Raw genomic sequence first — 18,070 nt, 5'->3', positions numbered from 1 at the left:
AAAGAAATTATGTTGCAGTGTACATGTATGTTGTGATCTTGAATTTGGCAGGGGACGTATAGCCTGTGGTCCAAGTCTTGGATGAACCTTGAAGCTAATGTTTAGGTCGTTTGGGCAAAGTTGGCGGTATATTTTCCACATCGTACAAATGATGTACCGCTCACAGCGACGCTGGAGGGAGTAAAGTTTCAAGGCTTTAAGGCGATCCCAATAATCGAGAGCAGCCATGCCTTCAGTTTGTTTAGTGAGAGCCCTCTGGGGTGACTCAATTCTGGAGATGTTTTGTCTTGTGTGAGGAGACCACAGTGGGCAGCAGTATTCAAGGTGTGGCCGTACAAAGGAGGAAAAAAGTGGTATGATGACACCTTGTTCTCTGGACCGGAAAGTTCTTAAGATCCAGGAACTCATCCTACGAGCTATATCGACCTTCTTGTTGATTGCACTCCAACTGAGATCGTCATCAACAATTACACCCAGGTCTCTGATATTGTTAGAGGCTGTGAGCGGTTCCCCTGAAGGAAGAGAGTATGGTTGTTTTAGTGAGGAATTTCTTCCGAAATGCATCAGCTCAAATTTTCCCTCATTCAGTTGCATTTTGTTTCTGTCTGCCCATTGACTCACAGCATATAGATCAGACTGGAGTTGAGTTCGGTCTGCTTCTTCATTGACGATTTGCTGGAGCTTAGTGTCATCAGCGAATATTTTCACTTTGCAGTAATGTACGACACTGGAAAGGTCGTTTACGTAAATTATGAAGAGTAGCGGACCCAAAACAGTTCCCTGGGGAACACCGCTGGTGACTTTTGCTGGGTTTGAGTGGACTCCATCAACTACAACATGTTGTGTTCTATTCGCCAGGAAATACTTAATCCAGTGTAGAACTTTTTCACGGATTCCAACATTTGCCAATTTTGAGAGTAGGATGTTATGGTCTACCCTGTCGAACGCTTTACTGAAGTCAGATCCATCCAACCCATGTCAGTATGAAGAACAGTAATGATGACAATAATGACAATCTATACAATGTCTTCACTTGGATTTCTAGAAGAAAAGTGTTTGCATGTAGTTAAATCTAGTATGATATCTGAAAAACAAAATGGACAATTCTTGAATTGGTACTAAAGATAGGTTTTTATTGAAATTCCTTAACTATTTGTTTTTCTAAATTTGTCAGTGCTACTTATATGATAAAAGGTTGCTAGCCTCTCATATCAATACTGTCCTATGTTGGAAGAGTTTATTCTTTTTCTAAGTACTTCTTAAATTTCCAAGCTAACTAGTTTTCAAATTGACCTTAATGAAACTCATAATGAGCATCATGATAATTACACATGCCAAATAGCAGTTACACATGAACACAAACAACCTAAAATAAAGGCATATATCTACTCACCCATACATGCCAATGTACATCCAATACACATGTCAATTGATAGAAATTATCTTTGGTTGTTATTGAGACATAATCTTAATTAAAATAGTTTTAAAAAATCATCCACTTGCAAATAATTTATTCCAAAAAATTATTTTTTGCTACTTTGATTTGGTGTGCATTTTTAATACAGCATATATATCATTTTTCATTATTAGAATATATAAGTACAAATGTATATATAATATATAAAATATGTTTGATATAAATGCATTTTTGTTTAAAAGTAATACTACTATTGAAAAATTCTTTATAATTGAGAAATAAAATATTTGTCAGGCATTTTGTAAAAAAGATATCTTTTAAAATTACCCATGGTGAGCTTTTTGTCTAGTTTTTGCATTTAATGTAAATTTTTAAATGACCAGTTTAATTTTAACATGTCAACTTAAACTATATAATTGCATATTCAAGCTGAGAATGATTAGTAATTAAAAGAAAATTTTTTTCATGGTAATAAAAACTGAGCTAACATGAAACTACTTGAAAATCAACTTCTTTGATTTAATTTGACTACTGGAAAATTTTATTTATTTTTCATTTAAATGAAAATACCTTATTTTTCTATATACTCCATCACCAGTTTAATTTTGTCCACAAATACATCAACTATGTTTGTAATTCTACTGTATCTGATAACTTGACTGGAGAACATGTCATATCCTATTTTTAATGGAATTCTGCTCAATGCCCTGGGCAAAGATGAAATATGAAGATTAAAGCTATTAGTTTTATTATAAATGCTAGTTATAACCTTATCATCTGTATTACCTTAACATCTAAATGATTAACCTTATCCTCCATGTTGGAATAGAAAAGTTCAAGATAGAGTATAGTAGTTTTATTAGGCTGCTCTAGTACATGCTACTCTGGAGTCTCTGTGGTGTGCAGCTGCCCACATTACTGGTATCTCCAGCTGCCCCTACATATAAACATGTATAATATTATATAATATGATATAGTATAATATATATATATACACACACACACATACATGTATGTGTGTATAAAAATACTTATCCTGTACAATTAAAAGAAGAAATGTAAAAATACATCTTTAACTATACATCCATGCTGTTTCTGTTTTTATTTTTACCTATAACCTTTGATTTGTATGGATTCTTAAGCCATTTTCATTTCCCTCTCTTTCTCCCTTTATATATATATATAATATATTTTTATAAAAACTTGTCAATTTCATATGTTAAATATGTATATGTATTAACTAGTGTTATGATATCTTTACAGGTCACAAGAAATGCTCATCTTCTGAGAGTAGTGCACTCAACTTTTCAAACAACTTTGGCCATAGTATAGGTGGTGTTGGACATCGTGGTGTTGAAGGTGTTATTGTAGCCAACATTCTCAAGCCTTTAGTATCTAAATGTGTTGATAGTATCAAAGAACTTAGCAGCCAAGAAAATATTGTAAGTTGTTTTTAGACATTGAAATGTCGGTTTCTTCATTTTAACAAGACACAATACTCTCTATATTTATTTTTTATTTTAATTTTTTTTTAACTTTTGGTTGATCAGTTTTGATTGAGCAAACTTATAAATGAACTTTATTCCATCCTCTTTAAAAAAGTATGTAAAAATAAAAAAGAACTGTCTCAAGTCCTAGGGTACTTAGTACTGATTACTCTGTTTCTATGCTGTATAAGATCATGCAATTCCCCAAAAACAGGATGCCAGAGTATGTATGATTACATTATTTTACTTGCTCCTTCCTTATTTGATATCTTAAGGTGGGATTTGAATGTGATTTGATTGTTACTTCTCAGCATGCCAAGCAATCACAATGGAGTTACCCTAGATTTTTGTGGAGGATAAACTATTTTACTAAAGGCTTACTATATTTTTGTTGCTTAAGTCAAACACTGAATTATATTTTAACTGCACCTTTATTGGTCAAATAATGGTGGTCAATAATACCTTTATGTTTTCATTGAACTGAGACACCAGTGAGTGATTAATCACTAGGGAAATTTGTCTAAGCATGCAGTGATAGTGGATGCTTGCGACTGACAATGTGCAAACATACAAAAATCACATGATCTAGCAATTCCACCAATACTGCTGGACAGTTTTCTTCTGCTCTTGATACTTCTGTGCTTTTTAGCACTATAAGAGGAGGACTGAGGACTTGATGGAGATGCTGGGGTTGGAGGAATCAGTGTAACAGCTGGCAAGGGCAAATGGAGTGTGGTAGTGTGGGCATGTGTTGAGGAGGGATGAGGAACATGTTCTGAGGAGGGTGCTTGAGTTTGAAGTTAATGAGCCATGAAAGTGAGGTGGACCGAGGAAAACGTGGAGGGCACAGGTGGAGGAGGAGATTAGGAGGGTTGGCTTGAGAAGGGAGGACACCCAAAACCAGGCGAGATGGTGTGAGGGCAGTTGCTATGGCATTGAGGTAGATCTGGCCACCCCCGTTAACAGGGACAAAACTTGGATTTAAAACACTGGATGATGATGATGATGATGATGTCTTTACAAGATGCCTTCTGAAGACAAAAACCAAATTATTATAGCTTTCTGTTAGTATATCCATGTTAAGTAAGATATATAGATTACATATCAAAATAGTGTATTTTGTATTGAATGTGTGAATATTTTTTCTTTTCTTGATTTGTTGGGTTTGGAGAAAAATTCAGTGCCTGTGACCCTCATAGGCGCTCCTAGACCAGTGAGATTAACACTACTTATGTTCTGCTTAAACTGTTGCAAGTCAATACTTGCTGGAAAGACTTAAGCAGAGAAGAAGAACTGGGAGTAGTAGTTTGTGTAGTACTTGTGAGGATTAGATATAATATGGGTGATAAGAGGAAGGGAGATGGGTGAGTTAGGAATGTTTGAGTGATGGTGGCATGAGACCAATCAGTTCTGAGGAGGAGAGGTTATTATAATGGCAGAGATAGAAGATAGCTTACCTTTGGGTCAGTAGCTGAAGCATGTTTGTGAGTAACTTTATACCAACCAGCTCAGTTGCCTTATGCTGGATGCAGTCTAGGATGTATGCACTTGCAGCAACAGCACTGTTCCAGATGTGAGAGCAATATTCTATTGTGGGCCCCATCTGAGCTTTATAGTATGTTAGTAATTGTTGGGGGATGAAGTATTTTAAAGTATTGAAGAAAAGAACCATTCTTTTAGACATGATCCTAACCAAGTTAAAGACATCTCAAAGAAGAAATCCTTAGGGATCTAGATGAGATCCTCAGGAACAGTGTGGCCTAACATTTGGAGTGATTGTTAGGGGTTCTAGTTATGTAGTTGTGTGCTGTTCTACACAGGTTAGAAATAACAACCGTACCTCTTTTAATTCTTTAGCATTCAGGTTGTTCTGTCTATGTAATGCTTATTTATTCACATTATTTTGAATTAATCATGTATTATCTTCTGGCCTCAAGTTTTTTTGTGTAGATTTTATATTTCTTGAATGACATTGTAGGGTAGGTGTGAGAGGTTGGATCTGGCTGGTTTGAACATAAAATGAGTAGAATATTTGAACCAGATATGGCTGGTTTAAATGCTAAAGAGTTAAATTATCTACCATCTCGGAGAAACAAATCAAACAACAAATGTAAAGGACACAAGGCAATGCAGTCCTAGATATACAAGAAGACAGGATAGCCGTGTCTGGAATGTCTTTGATTATAGTTAGATAACAACACTTTTTGTATACACATTCTTGAGTTTGTATTCATCTAAGCATCGGATAGACTTATCTGCATCACAACCTTTTTCAGTCAAACTTTATATGTTTTCATCCAAAATGTGACTTAGGTTCTCATATAACTTATCTTGCTTCTTGCATTTCTTAGTTTATCTCAATTTTGGCTACTTTCTCTTATCAGTTAACTGAACTTATTCACCTGGCATAAGCCATCCATTCTTATTGCATATCTATATCAACACATTCACTTTTCTCTCTCTCTCTCTCTCTCTCTCTCTCTCTCTCTCTCTCTCTCCTCTCTCTCTCTCTCCTCTCTCTCTCTCTCTCTCTCTCTCTCTCTCTCTCTCTCTCTTCTCTCTCTCTCTCTCTCTCTCTCTCTCTCTCTCTCTCTCTCTCTCTCATCTCTCTCTCTCTCTCTCTCTCTCTCTCTCTCTCTCTCTCTCTCTCTCTCTCTCCTCTCTCTCTCTCTCTCTCTCTCCTGATAATAATTTGCTTTAACTAATGAAGTAAATTTATTTCTTGTTTCCAAATATGTGTGCACAGTACATCTGAAGAATCAAAAGCTCAGCTCAGTTTAATACATTTTAGTTCCATTTTGAACATGATTTAATCCATTCAAAGGTTTTTATACATGTAATATACCTACTTGATCTACACACACAAAAAAAGAATGGAAGGCAAAGTTGACCTACCCCAGTGGAATCTGAACTCAGAACATAAAGTTGGAAGAAATCCCACTTAGCACTTTTTTTGACATGGTAATGATTCTGCCAGCTTGCAACCTTAAATCATCAGTTAATATTGATTGGTCTTCCGTAATGGCATTTCATCAGTTCTTATGTCTGAGTTCAAATTCCATTGGGGTTGACTTTGCTTTTCATCCTTTCGAAGTCAATAAAATAAGTTTCAGTCAAGCACTGGGGTCAATGTAATTGACTTAGCCCCTCCCCTAAAATTGTTGGCTTTGTGCCAAAATTTGAAACCAATATTCTTTTCTACTCTAGGCCCCAAGGCCCAAAAGTTTTGGGGAAAGGAGCCAGTGTGATCGACCCCAGTATGCAACTGGTACTTAATTTATCGACCCTAAAAGGGATGAAAGGCAAAGCTGACCATGGCAGAATTTGAACCCAGAATGTAAAGATAGATGAAATACCACTAAACATTTTGCCCGGTGTGCTAACATTTCTGCCAGTTCACTGCCTTAATTTGAAACTAATAATGATATTGGTTTATTGAATTCAGTTCCTACCAAATTTAACTTTGTCTTTCATCACTTATTGGGGAAGGGGACAATATGAAAATAAACTTCTCTTCCAACAAAATTTATGGCCTTCTACCTATGTTAGAAATTAATTAACATATTTATTAAATAATTAACACCAGATATTTACATTTTGATAAGTGCAGTATTTTTTTAAAATTATTTTTGAGTCAGAAGGAAGAGCAATGCCTATGGACTTTTACAGGGCCTATAAGACTGTGAACAATGCCATCTTAAAACATGAGCACACTGGGCATTTGTGTGAGGACCCTACAGGTGTAGGGGCAAAATTCTGATCTATGTAAGTTGCGAGTTGCCCTCAATAGATAAATACTATAGGGCACAAAGGTAGTAGTGTTAAACTAGGACTAAGTCTACCACTCACATCAGTCATGGCAGGTTTTGGACTCAGAACGAAAAGATCATGATGAACATTAGACTGGATTCCACAAGTCTGATGTTCTTACTGTTCCATCAATCCAACACCCTCAATTGGATTCTTTTATTGACCCTGGCACAATGACAGATAAACTTGGCGTTGACAGGATTTGGATTTAGATTGTGGTGAGTTGCAACAAAGACTGCAAGGCATTGTTTCCAACGCTCTACTAATTCTATTCATTTACCACCTTAAATTAAGTTCTTTTATGCATTAGTAAAGGTTAAATTGTAATGGGGTCTTTAAACTGTTTCAACACTATACCAGAAACTCTAAACCCTGAATTTTCATAATGCTGGATAATCATTAGATAATTATCATCATATCGGTATGGAGATTAAGCCTTTTACTATCAACTTCCATGAGACTGCCATTAGTTCTATGATACAAACTTCCTATTTTAAAGTGATCTAAATTAAAACATCCTCTCAAAATTTCACGTTAAGTTATGTACTAAATTACACCAGGTTAATAATGATATTCTTAGTTTTAACAAACTATATATAGAAGAATATGTACTAGCTATTTTAAGGAATTAAATAACATAGGTAAAATGTTTAAATTTATGCTGTTTATGCTCATCATCTGCATATAACTTGATTCTGTCAAACCAAGTTCCAGTGACTTTAAAGGAATCCTGTTTCAATTATCATAGTTAAATATGTATTCTAGAATTAACACACATAATCATAGAATGTTATGTCTCATTTAAAAAAAAATGAAGTACAATCAATGTTTAATTTATCTCTTGAGCAGCTTGCTCATAATGTCACTATTTGGTGTTCAAATTTTACTATTATTGATTTGGTTTACGTTCTTCGAAAATCATTTAAAATTGTACAGGTACTCAGGCTGTGTAGTTAAGATATCTGTTTCACAACCATGTGGTGTGGGGTTCCATATCATTGTATAGCACTGAGAGTAATGTCTTCTACTATAGTATTGGACCAACCAAAGCTTTGTAAGTGAAATTTGGTTGATAGATACTGTATAGAAACATGTGTGTGTGTGTGTGTCTGTATATGTGTATATATATATATATATATATATATATATATATAGAGAGAGAGAGAGAGAGAGAGAGAGAGAGATAGATAGATATAGATATGTATATATATATATTGTCTGTATATGTGTGTGTGTGTGTATATATATATTATGTACATGTGTGTGTGTATGTATGTATATGTATACATATTTATGTTTGTGAGTGTGTGAGCAAAAACAGCGATGTGTTTACAACTCTTGTTAACATGTCCAACAACTCAGTAGTTTTTGATATGTGCAATCCCAGTGGAATAAAAATATTTTACTTGAAAAATAAGGATTGGCAACAGGATGGGTATCTGGCTGTAAAAATACTACCTCAATAATTCTTATTCAACCCATGCCAGCATGATTAACCATCTTTGAAAACAAAGATGATATTATGTAACTAGTAACAGAGAAAATAAATCAATAAACTGTTTATGATTGTTACCATATGTAATGTGATGAAATATTGTTACTGTTTCTTCAGAGTTTATTCTGTGATGTGCGTCAGTTGATATCACACGTAAAGGAAGTACATGGTGGAACCTTACGCCGTGTTGCACTTAGTGGATTATTAGATTCTCTTGAAAGACTTAGAAAAAAGAAAACAGTTGAGAAGGAGAAAGAGAATGATAGAGCTATTAAAGGAACCCCCATATCAACTAGGTAAGTACATTTTATTTTTAAATATTTTTGTATCCTTCCTATGTTTTTACAGCATATACATGATCTAACATTATATACTATTGTTGATTTGCATCCCAAAAAGCCATCCACTTGATACATAAACCTTCACTCACTAATTTTTCAAACATTGTGGTATGTTCCCTCTTTATCTTTTCTATCTGCTCTCAGGAACCTGCCAATTCTAAATTTCACTTTCACCAAATGTCCTTCTTGCTTCAACCACTTCTTGTCTTTCCTGCTTTTACTATTTCCTCTCTTTCCTGCTTCTGTGATGTATTGTTCTTCCTACTTCTACCACATATTGTCCTTCCTACATCTACCACCAGTTTTCTCTGTATTTTACTTTCTAGATCTTGTATCTTACCCCCATCTTCATTTCTTACAGATGTGCATTTTTTTGAATGCCTTTTTTCTAACCTCCATGTCTTCAAACTGAACATCAGTTGCATTAGACTCAACCAGTGAGCTACATACCTCAGACAAGAAGGATCTGTAAAGGTTCTGAGCACAGTCCCTTCTTGTAAAACTAAATATATTGAAAGAAATTTCCATCTTATTTTAAAAGTAGAAAGGTGTATCATACAGTTTTCAAATGGAATGTAAACTTTTTATTTTATCAGCTACTTTAATCAATTGAGATAATTAAAATGTCAAACTGGAATACTGCTATTGTGAACCTCATGTCATGGAAACATTCAACTTCAAGAAAAAAAAAAGGTTTAAAGAACAAAAAGACTCATTTCATGAGGTGCTGATAATGGATATTAAAATATACGTAGATGTGTGTGTGTATGTGTGTGTGTGTGTGTGTGTGTGTGTGTGTGTGTGTGTTGCGTGCGTGTGTGTGTGTGTGTGTAAATAGAACACAGTATATAAGAAAATATGACTGAGTCAGCACTTATGACTAAGGAATGGACATAAATGCTAAAAACACTTTAAAGACAGAACAAACGAAAATTTATCTTTTTCTTATTGAAATTAATATGAAAATCTGTAAATAGAATATAAAAGAAAATTCTTAAATAATTACATAGTTTCCAGATATTTAATTAATAAACTATGCTGAAATATGCATAATGTAAGAACTGGCACAATTTACAATAATTATATATAATGAAGTGCTGGAGCAAGAGAAATAGAGCACTGGCCTAAAAACATGGTATTTAGTCTTATCTGTACTAATCTTATCTCTCTACAGTCTGAAGTTAATTCCTTCAAGAATCAGCTTCACTTTTCATTTAACTGAGGTTAAAGAGATACATACCAGTCATTTTTAGAGGTTAATTCAGTTAGATATAATCTACCTCCCTTTTGTATATGTGTGTCCTTTGTGCCAGGATAAAAATAAAACATTATTAACACTGTTACATAAAGTGGAGCTTTGGATATGTCTGTATGCTCACTGTAATAAAATCTGCTATTACTCTCCGTGGTTTTGTTTAATATTTAAACCTTGTCAAATAGGATTTTTTGTGATTTTTTTTTATGAAAGAAAGTATTGCAAATGAGAGGTATTAACCTACCAATTCCCTCAAATTAATGAGGAAGCTTTTTAATGGTCATGAGCCAATTAAAATGCCTCCAAACATTTATGAGTCTGGGAACCTCTACATAGTCACCTTCCTGCTAGAAACACCAGTCAAATCTTTATTTCTTTTGAAAGTAAATGTCACATTGGATAATATTATCTCATACATGCATATATACATACATGTATGTATATAAGTACGTATTATGTCTTATACTAGATAAAATTGCCATTTTCGTCGTTGTCTGGTCTGCAGGAAGTGACTATGCTCATGGCCTTTGAGTCTGGTGGTATTGATACAATTAACATTCCTTATCAATAGTTGTGAATTGAAATTGTTGGAAAACATGCAGAGAAGGAATCCCAGAGAAATAAGACTCTAGGGAAGAAGAATTCAGCATAGTAGTTAGTGCAGGGCCTGGGAGTGTACAACATAGAAGATGAGAGGAAGAGACAGAAAAGGATTTCAAGTGGCACAAGACCGACCAGATACAAGGAGCGGAAACCAAAGTAGTTGAAAAGGCAGGGAGAGGTGGAGAAGACAATATGTCTGTGACCAGAAGGTAGTGAGATAGCAGAATCATTAGCATGCTGGACAAAATGTTTAGTTGCATTTCTTCAGCTCATTACATTTCTAAGTTCAAATGCAACCGAGCTTGACTTTGCCTTTCATTCTTTCAGAGTTGATAAAGTAATTACCAGATGAGCATTAACCAGGGCAGCTGCTGAACAGAATCACTTTACTCTTAATAAATAGAATAATTTCAGATTTCCTCTATTTCTGGTTAATCTTTTCTCAGAATGCTAAGTAACTAATCTTAAATGCTGATAATCCTCTCTGTGTAGCAGGAATCTTTTGTATGAATACATTTGTGTGGTTTCCCATTTTAACCTATGGTTATATTTGAACCCTGCAGTGTGAACTAAAAAAAAAACTACACTTGTCAGTTATAAAGTACATTTGTTACTGGGATGTGCTGTACCCATGTTGGTACTTCTTGCAGCTTGATGGTCTGATCCATTATGGATTAAATGTTTTCAATGATGACTGGATATAAAGTGTTAACCACCATCATCTGTTTCTCATGCTGTCATGGGTTGGATGGTTCAACAGGAGGTGGCAAGCCAAAGGACTATGCCAAATTCCAATGTCTGCTTTGGCATGATTTCTATGACTGAGAGTACTGAGTGCATTTTTACATGGCATTGGCACTAGTAAAGTCACCAGGTAACTAATGAAACAAAACCCACAACCGAGGGTGTATAGTATCGAGGGAGGTGGTTATATGTCAATCTCAAATCCTTTCTCATAGTTTTACATGTAATTTTCTGTAAGTTTGATATATGAACATGTTTCAAATTCAGTTGTCTTATATAAATAATTAAATAAGCATTTCTATTGATGAATCCACTTTCTAATGCTAATTATGCAATCACTAATTAAGAATAGTGGTTATTGTCTGTTATCTGAGTAAAGAATTATCAGATGAACTGTTTGCTTTTGTTTTGGGATTCAATAACTAAGTTTGACTGATAATTAACTGCAGAGTTAGTAAAATATGTAAATCCTAAGAACAAAGTATCTACTAAACATAATTAGTTATCCACTTTTTTCCAGACACACTACTTCTGGTACATCTGACAGTGGAGATGAAAAAGATTGGCATAAGTCCTCTTGTGTGAGTGTTCATGAAGAATCTGCTCCTGTAAAGAATTCACGACGATCCATATTTCGAAAGAAAGTGAAAAAGGTTTGTTGATTTAAAAGTAAATAATGCATGATTAGACTCTATCTTTTATAATTATTTGTGTTTATTTTTTGTTTATACTTATTAAAGATGTAAGCTTATGGTGAGTTTCAATCTGCAAACTAATTTTGATTCTCAAATTAAATAGAAAGATCCTTATGCAATTTCATTTACTTTCTTTATAAATTTGTGCTTTTGAATCTAATATATACATCAGGTCATTAAGAATGAAATGTCAGATTTTCTTATGCACCAAGTTTGACGGTTACTAACTCTAATATTTTATCCTGACAATTCTTGATTTACAACATTGAAGAGTTACACCATCTGAAACAACTTGGCACGGTAAAGAAGCTGGACAAGTGGATACTACATGATCTGAATGAGCATCAAATGACACGTCTTGAAACTTGCTATTCTTTGCTGTCACAGCATAAAAGCAAACCATGTTAAGTGTGATGAAAAATGGATTCTTTTCATCAATAGCAAGCGTTCTGAACAGTAGTTGGATAGAGATGAAATGCCAAAACACAATCCAAAAAGAATATTCACCAAAAAAGCTAATGGTGTCTGTTTGATGGTCTAGCACTGGTGTCATCCACTACATCTTCATGAGACTTGGTAAGTCAATTAAAGCAGTTGTGTACATCAATCAGTTGGATGAAATGATGAGTGAACTTGCAATTAAACAACCAAGATTGGTTAATAGACAGGCCAATTCTCTTACAAGACAATGCTCTTCCTCATGTACTCAAGTTACAGGAACTGAACTTGGAAGCACCCTGTCATCCACCATATTCACCAGACATTGCACCAACTGACTGTCATGTTTTCCAGGCATTAGACAACTTTTTGCAAGGGAAAAACTTCAAATCTGAAGATGCAAAAACAGCTTCTTGTGATTTCATCACCTCTTCCTCTCCAGAATGAATTCTTCATTACTAGCATAAAGAAGCTGCTGATAAAATGGCAAAATTGTGTTGATAATTTAGGTTTGATTAACTGGATTGCGTTTTGTTGAGATAAAGTAAAATAAACTTTCAGTTCAAGATCAGACATTTCATTCTTAATGACCTGATCAATATATATATAAGACTTTTCCATTTTTCCCAAATGTTAAACTAATACACTTGCTTGTTGTTCCTACACCTGTCTTTGTCTTTTGATTTTTTTTTTGTAAATTTAAACTATGTATATATATACGTGTGTGTGTGTATATATATATATATATTCAGTAAATCATAAATCCGAAAGAGAAGGACACTTTAAGTTATAGAGCTGTAGATTATATAAAGATAGATATGGTTGGTCTATGGGATTACCCTGTGTTTCACATCCATAGAGAAACTTTAAGCTAACAGGTTTTAGGGTCTAAAGAAACACTGTAAGCACTTTATGGACATGAAACCCAGGGTAACCACATAGACTGGCCATATGTAGCTTCATCTCTCTCTATATATATGTATGTATGTATGTATGTATATATATATATTCAAAGCAAAACCAATGTTTTAATTTACCAATATATAATGCACTTGGAAGTAATGCTTGTGTAGAGATGTTCCAAAGAGGCTAATCTATTTTATTTTAATTAATCTTACAATAGGTACAAAGTGTTCAATGATATCTTAATAAAACTAAATGTAGTCAATGTTCTGAAGTTCTTTTAAAATTTTGACAGAAATTTGTGAGCTTCAAATTTCCATGTCTGTAAATATTATATGTGGTCTCTGTCTTCTCTAACTAATCTTTTTATTTACTAGCTTCTCTTGATTATTTCTCTTACGTTGATAGCCATTGGTGACACCCTATTCTACTGCCAGTGATTCTGAAATTCTTGAAGATACTTCCTTTTACAAACAAGGCTCCAGACTTAGTATGTCTGCAAGTGAAGATGACCCTCCATCTGGAAGTAATACTCCAAAACGTAGATTCAGTAGATTTCAGTTAGGTACATCCATTTATTTATTTTGAATTCTAGTAGAATATTGCTAACCTCTTTGAAATATGAGAATAATATTTCTATTCCATTGTTACTTTGTATTCACAGCTGCTGCCATCTGGGTTTTTACCAGTTTTTTTTTTTTCTTGCTGTAGAAAATATTTCTGCAGTAAGGAAAAAAACCCAACTCTTTTATAATTGCATAAATTATGATTTATCTTCTCTTAAGTCATCTAATTTTAATTGATGTATAAATGAATTGTAAAATATATTTCATTTATTTCCTACTTTATTTACTGAACGGCTCAAGAGGAAAAAGAGAATTTTTGGCAGATTCTCATTATTGACTCCATTATTTCAGTTAGAGAAAATAATGTTAATAAAACTTCAATATTTTTATAACTTATACTTTCCACTTGCAGATTTTTATTTGAAAAAAAAACAAAACATTTTACTAATATTTTAGCTCATTTCTTCCCAGAATTATATAGATTTTCTCAATGAATTTGATAGATTTAAAAAATAAACTTTTAATGATTTTACAAACTAAGTAAAAGATAAAAATTTTATGTAGAACATTATTATACCCATACTGTCAAAAATAAAATATGTTTAATTTTCATAAGGCTGAATTATTCCTAAAAAAAATTTCCACTTACCTCCAATTTTTTTTCTGGGTTTGGATTGTTTATTCTGTTTAATCTGTTCTATGTTTTTATCATTGTGGGGAAAATGTCGAAGATACAAAGAATACATAGAAAGTAGTTATTATGTCATTTAAAAACATCATATTATTTAGTTAGATGTAAAAATTAATGGAAGTAGTATGTTGCTTTCATTATGAAAAACAGGAAGCATGTGGTATTTTACAGTATTAGATAGCTAAAAGATTCCATTAAGATGTTGCAATGTTTATCATCTGTAGATTATTAGACTTTAAATTTAAATGACTGATAGAAGCAACCAGATATATTGAACAACCTTGTAGCTTATCTTAAAAAAAAAAAGGGAAAGAAAAGAAAATATGCCTTATTATTGACAAGAAGCTAGCAATGTTTTTGTATTAATACAATCCATTAGCAGGATCACTCTACAAAGATCTGTTTGATCAATGCTTTTTATCTAATAACAAAAAAACAATGACTGACTTGCTATTTTAATATTAATTTTTTTTCCTTAATTATTATCATACACATAAGTAACAGTAACTTTATCAATTGTTATTTTTATCTATGTAAACCATTGTGTATACTCTTTACTCTTTTACTTGTTTCAGTCATTTGACTGTGGCCATGCTGGAGCACCGCCTTTAGTCGAACAAATCGACCCTGGGACTTATTCTTTGTAAGCCCAGTACTTATTCTATCGGTCTCTTTTGCCGAACCACTAAGTGACGGGAACGTAAACATACCAGCATCGGTTGTCAAGCAATGCTAGGGGGACAAACACAGACACACAAACACATACACATACACAGATATATATAAATACATATATACGACAGGCTTCTTTCAGTTTCCGTCTACCAAATCCACTCACAAGGCATTGGTCGGCCCAGGGCTATAGCAGAAGACACTTGCCCAAGATGCCACGCAGTGGGACTGAACCCGGAACCATGTGGCTGGTAAACAAGCTACACACACGCACACACACATATATATATATATATATATTTACACTTATATATGCACACACATACACAACATATATATATATATATATGTGTGTGTATGCACACACACATATGTTAGTCTATATAGATAAAATTAGCAATCAATGAAAGTTACTCTTACTTTTGTAAATAATAATTAAGGTAAACATTTATATAAGAATGAAAAGTCAAGCACTGTTTGTAAAACATTTGAATGATTTAGAGGTACAGGCTCATTTGAAGACATGCCTTGGTCTGGAAGGTTAGTCTCCATGAAACACAGCCTTTTTGGTTTCCAGCTCAAAACGATAAAATGGTGGTGACATCAAATCTAAATTTTAAAAGGAAGTCACCTGTTTATCTACTATAACTCAGCCCGCTCTGACAGTGTTAAGGCGAGGCACTTAAAAATTAACCACGATGAAGGGGCTTTGAATCACTCTGTATATATATATATATATATATATATATAAGGTATAAATATATATATATATATATATAAGGTATATATATATATATATAATATTAAATTAGAGACAAAACCACTATTATGCAAATCAAACAAAGAAAGACTTAATCCAATACATAAATTAATTTATATTATTTAGAAATTTAACAATTATTAATATCCACTACGATCGTTTCATGTCTTCTTTTCATCACATCTTTGAGTAGTAGACATTCTTCAGGTGGTTTCAAATCAGACTCAATATTCAATAAACCATTAAATATTTATTATTCAGTAATAAAATATTTATTAATACAATGAAAAACCATCTATAATCTAACTATAATTAAAAACAGAACCTAAATAACTAAAATAAATTATTATAATATGTACTACAAATCACTTAATATATTTATAATACTAGAACATAAACCAAAAATAGGGAGCTATTAAGGCTAATATAAAATTATTATTTATCAAGAAACTTATTATATAAGTAAAGTAACTTGTGTCTGCATTTTATTTTGCGTTCATCACCAGTATTCAGTAAATTATCATACTTATAAAATAAAATTTCCTTAAACTCATTAGAGCACCAATAACAAACATTTGCTCCTATAGTATATGATTTAGTTTTACTAATTATTTCCCAAGATAAATTATAATTAATATTTTGGGATTTAAGTCTCCAAATGTACTTGCTAAGTCCAGTGGAGTTGATTAAGTTTTTATTTTTAAAAGAATTCAAATGTTGTGCGATTCTTAATTTTATTTTAGAGGAAGTGGACCCTATATATATTGCGTTTGAGTTATTATTATTCTTAAAATTCTTATATATATATATATATATATATATATATATGGTTATTTCCATGTATTATCATCATCATTTTAACATCCATTCCTGCATGGGTCAGGCTGATTTTCTGCAGCCAGATGCTCTTCATGTTGCCAGTCTTCATTTCCTCATGACTAAACATGTTTTTACAGAAGATTGGAAGCAAAGAACACTGTTTGTATGATGGTGATATTTGCTTGTAACTGTCACATATTGTCAAGGCAAGGAGATAGTAACACATTACCTCCCCCCTCCGCACCCACCCACACACATACACACACACACATGCATACACATATCACACACACATGCGTACATATATCACACACACACACACATTTAAATACATACATTCATACATATATATATATACATACATATATATACATACATATATATACACATACATACATACATACATACATACATACATACATACATACATACATACATACATACATACATACATTCATTCATACATACATACATACATACATACATACATACATACATACATACATACATACATACACATTCATGGTGGTGGTTGTCTACTCCTTATGCATGCTTGCTTCATTCCTTTCAAGTCTTCATAAGTCTTCTGCATTCAAGGCCCACATCTCACTACCATGAAGCATTGCAGTTTGAACTCAAGCATTGTACAATCTATCCTCTATTCTAAGAATGGGCTGGCAAAAGTTCTGCTGGCAACAAAGAAAACTTTTGTTACCAGCAGAACTTTTCCAACCCATTCTTACCCTAGTTTTTATGTTTTCAAAATTAACACTTCCACTGTTAATAATGTCATCTAGATAACAGAAGCTACCAACTACTTCTAGTGATCCTGCCAAGCATTTAAGAAACTCTATTTCTTGTATGCACTTAGTACTTATTGCTCCATTTCATATGCCACATACAAAGCCTACTTTCTCTGTTAGTTTGCCTATAATTCATACCTACTCTCATTGTTCATATTGAGCAAGGCTATTTCTCTGATGGTATCTGGGTCTTGTCTTCTTTCCTACATACCAACACTTTAATGTTTGCTATGTTTACCTTGGTTCCTCTTGATTCTGGACTTTGCTTCCATGTTTAGAATTTCTTCTCCTACTCTACTACAGATTCAACTAAATCACCAACATGGAGTTCCCATGGACATCCAATCTTAAACTCCTTTGTGATGGTCTGTGATAGGAATGGAATGAAGACTGAGTCTTGATGAACACCTATCTTCATGCTAATTTTACTACTGAACTCATCACTGACACTCTTTTTAGTGACTGTATCTTTGTACATAGCTTGTAGAGCAGTCACAAGTCATTCATTTACACAGTTTCCTTATTGAACACCAGACTGCAGGGCATGGCACCATGTCAAAAGCCTTCTCCA

At 33.3% G+C, this 18,070-nt stretch overlaps 1 protein-coding gene across 2 annotated transcripts in view; it reads left to right on the top strand.

The window, feature by feature from the left end:
- Positions 1 to 18,070, top strand: part of LOC115225425 (protein unc-80 homolog) — a 318,484-nt gene that overhangs the window by 46,786 nt on the left and 253,628 nt on the right. For both annotated transcript variants that reach the window (XM_036498583.1, XM_036498580.1), the window contains exons 6-9: positions 2,681 to 2,859; positions 8,327 to 8,505; positions 11,673 to 11,805; positions 13,597 to 13,753. In XM_036498583.1, coding sequence (XP_036354476.1) covers positions 2,681 to 2,859; positions 8,327 to 8,505; positions 11,673 to 11,805; positions 13,597 to 13,753 — 648 coding nt within the window. The remainder of the gene's footprint in view (positions 1 to 2,680; positions 2,860 to 8,326; positions 8,506 to 11,672; positions 11,806 to 13,596; positions 13,754 to 18,070) is intronic.

The sequence above is a fragment of the Octopus sinensis genome, linkage group LG2, assembly GCF_006345805.1.
Source record: "Octopus sinensis linkage group LG2, ASM634580v1, whole genome shotgun sequence".
Classification (NCBI taxonomy): domain Eukaryota; kingdom Metazoa; phylum Mollusca; class Cephalopoda; order Octopoda; family Octopodidae; genus Octopus; species Octopus sinensis.
The sequence above is the reverse complement of the archived record's forward strand: the minus strand, read 5'-3'. Positions and strand labels throughout refer to the sequence as shown.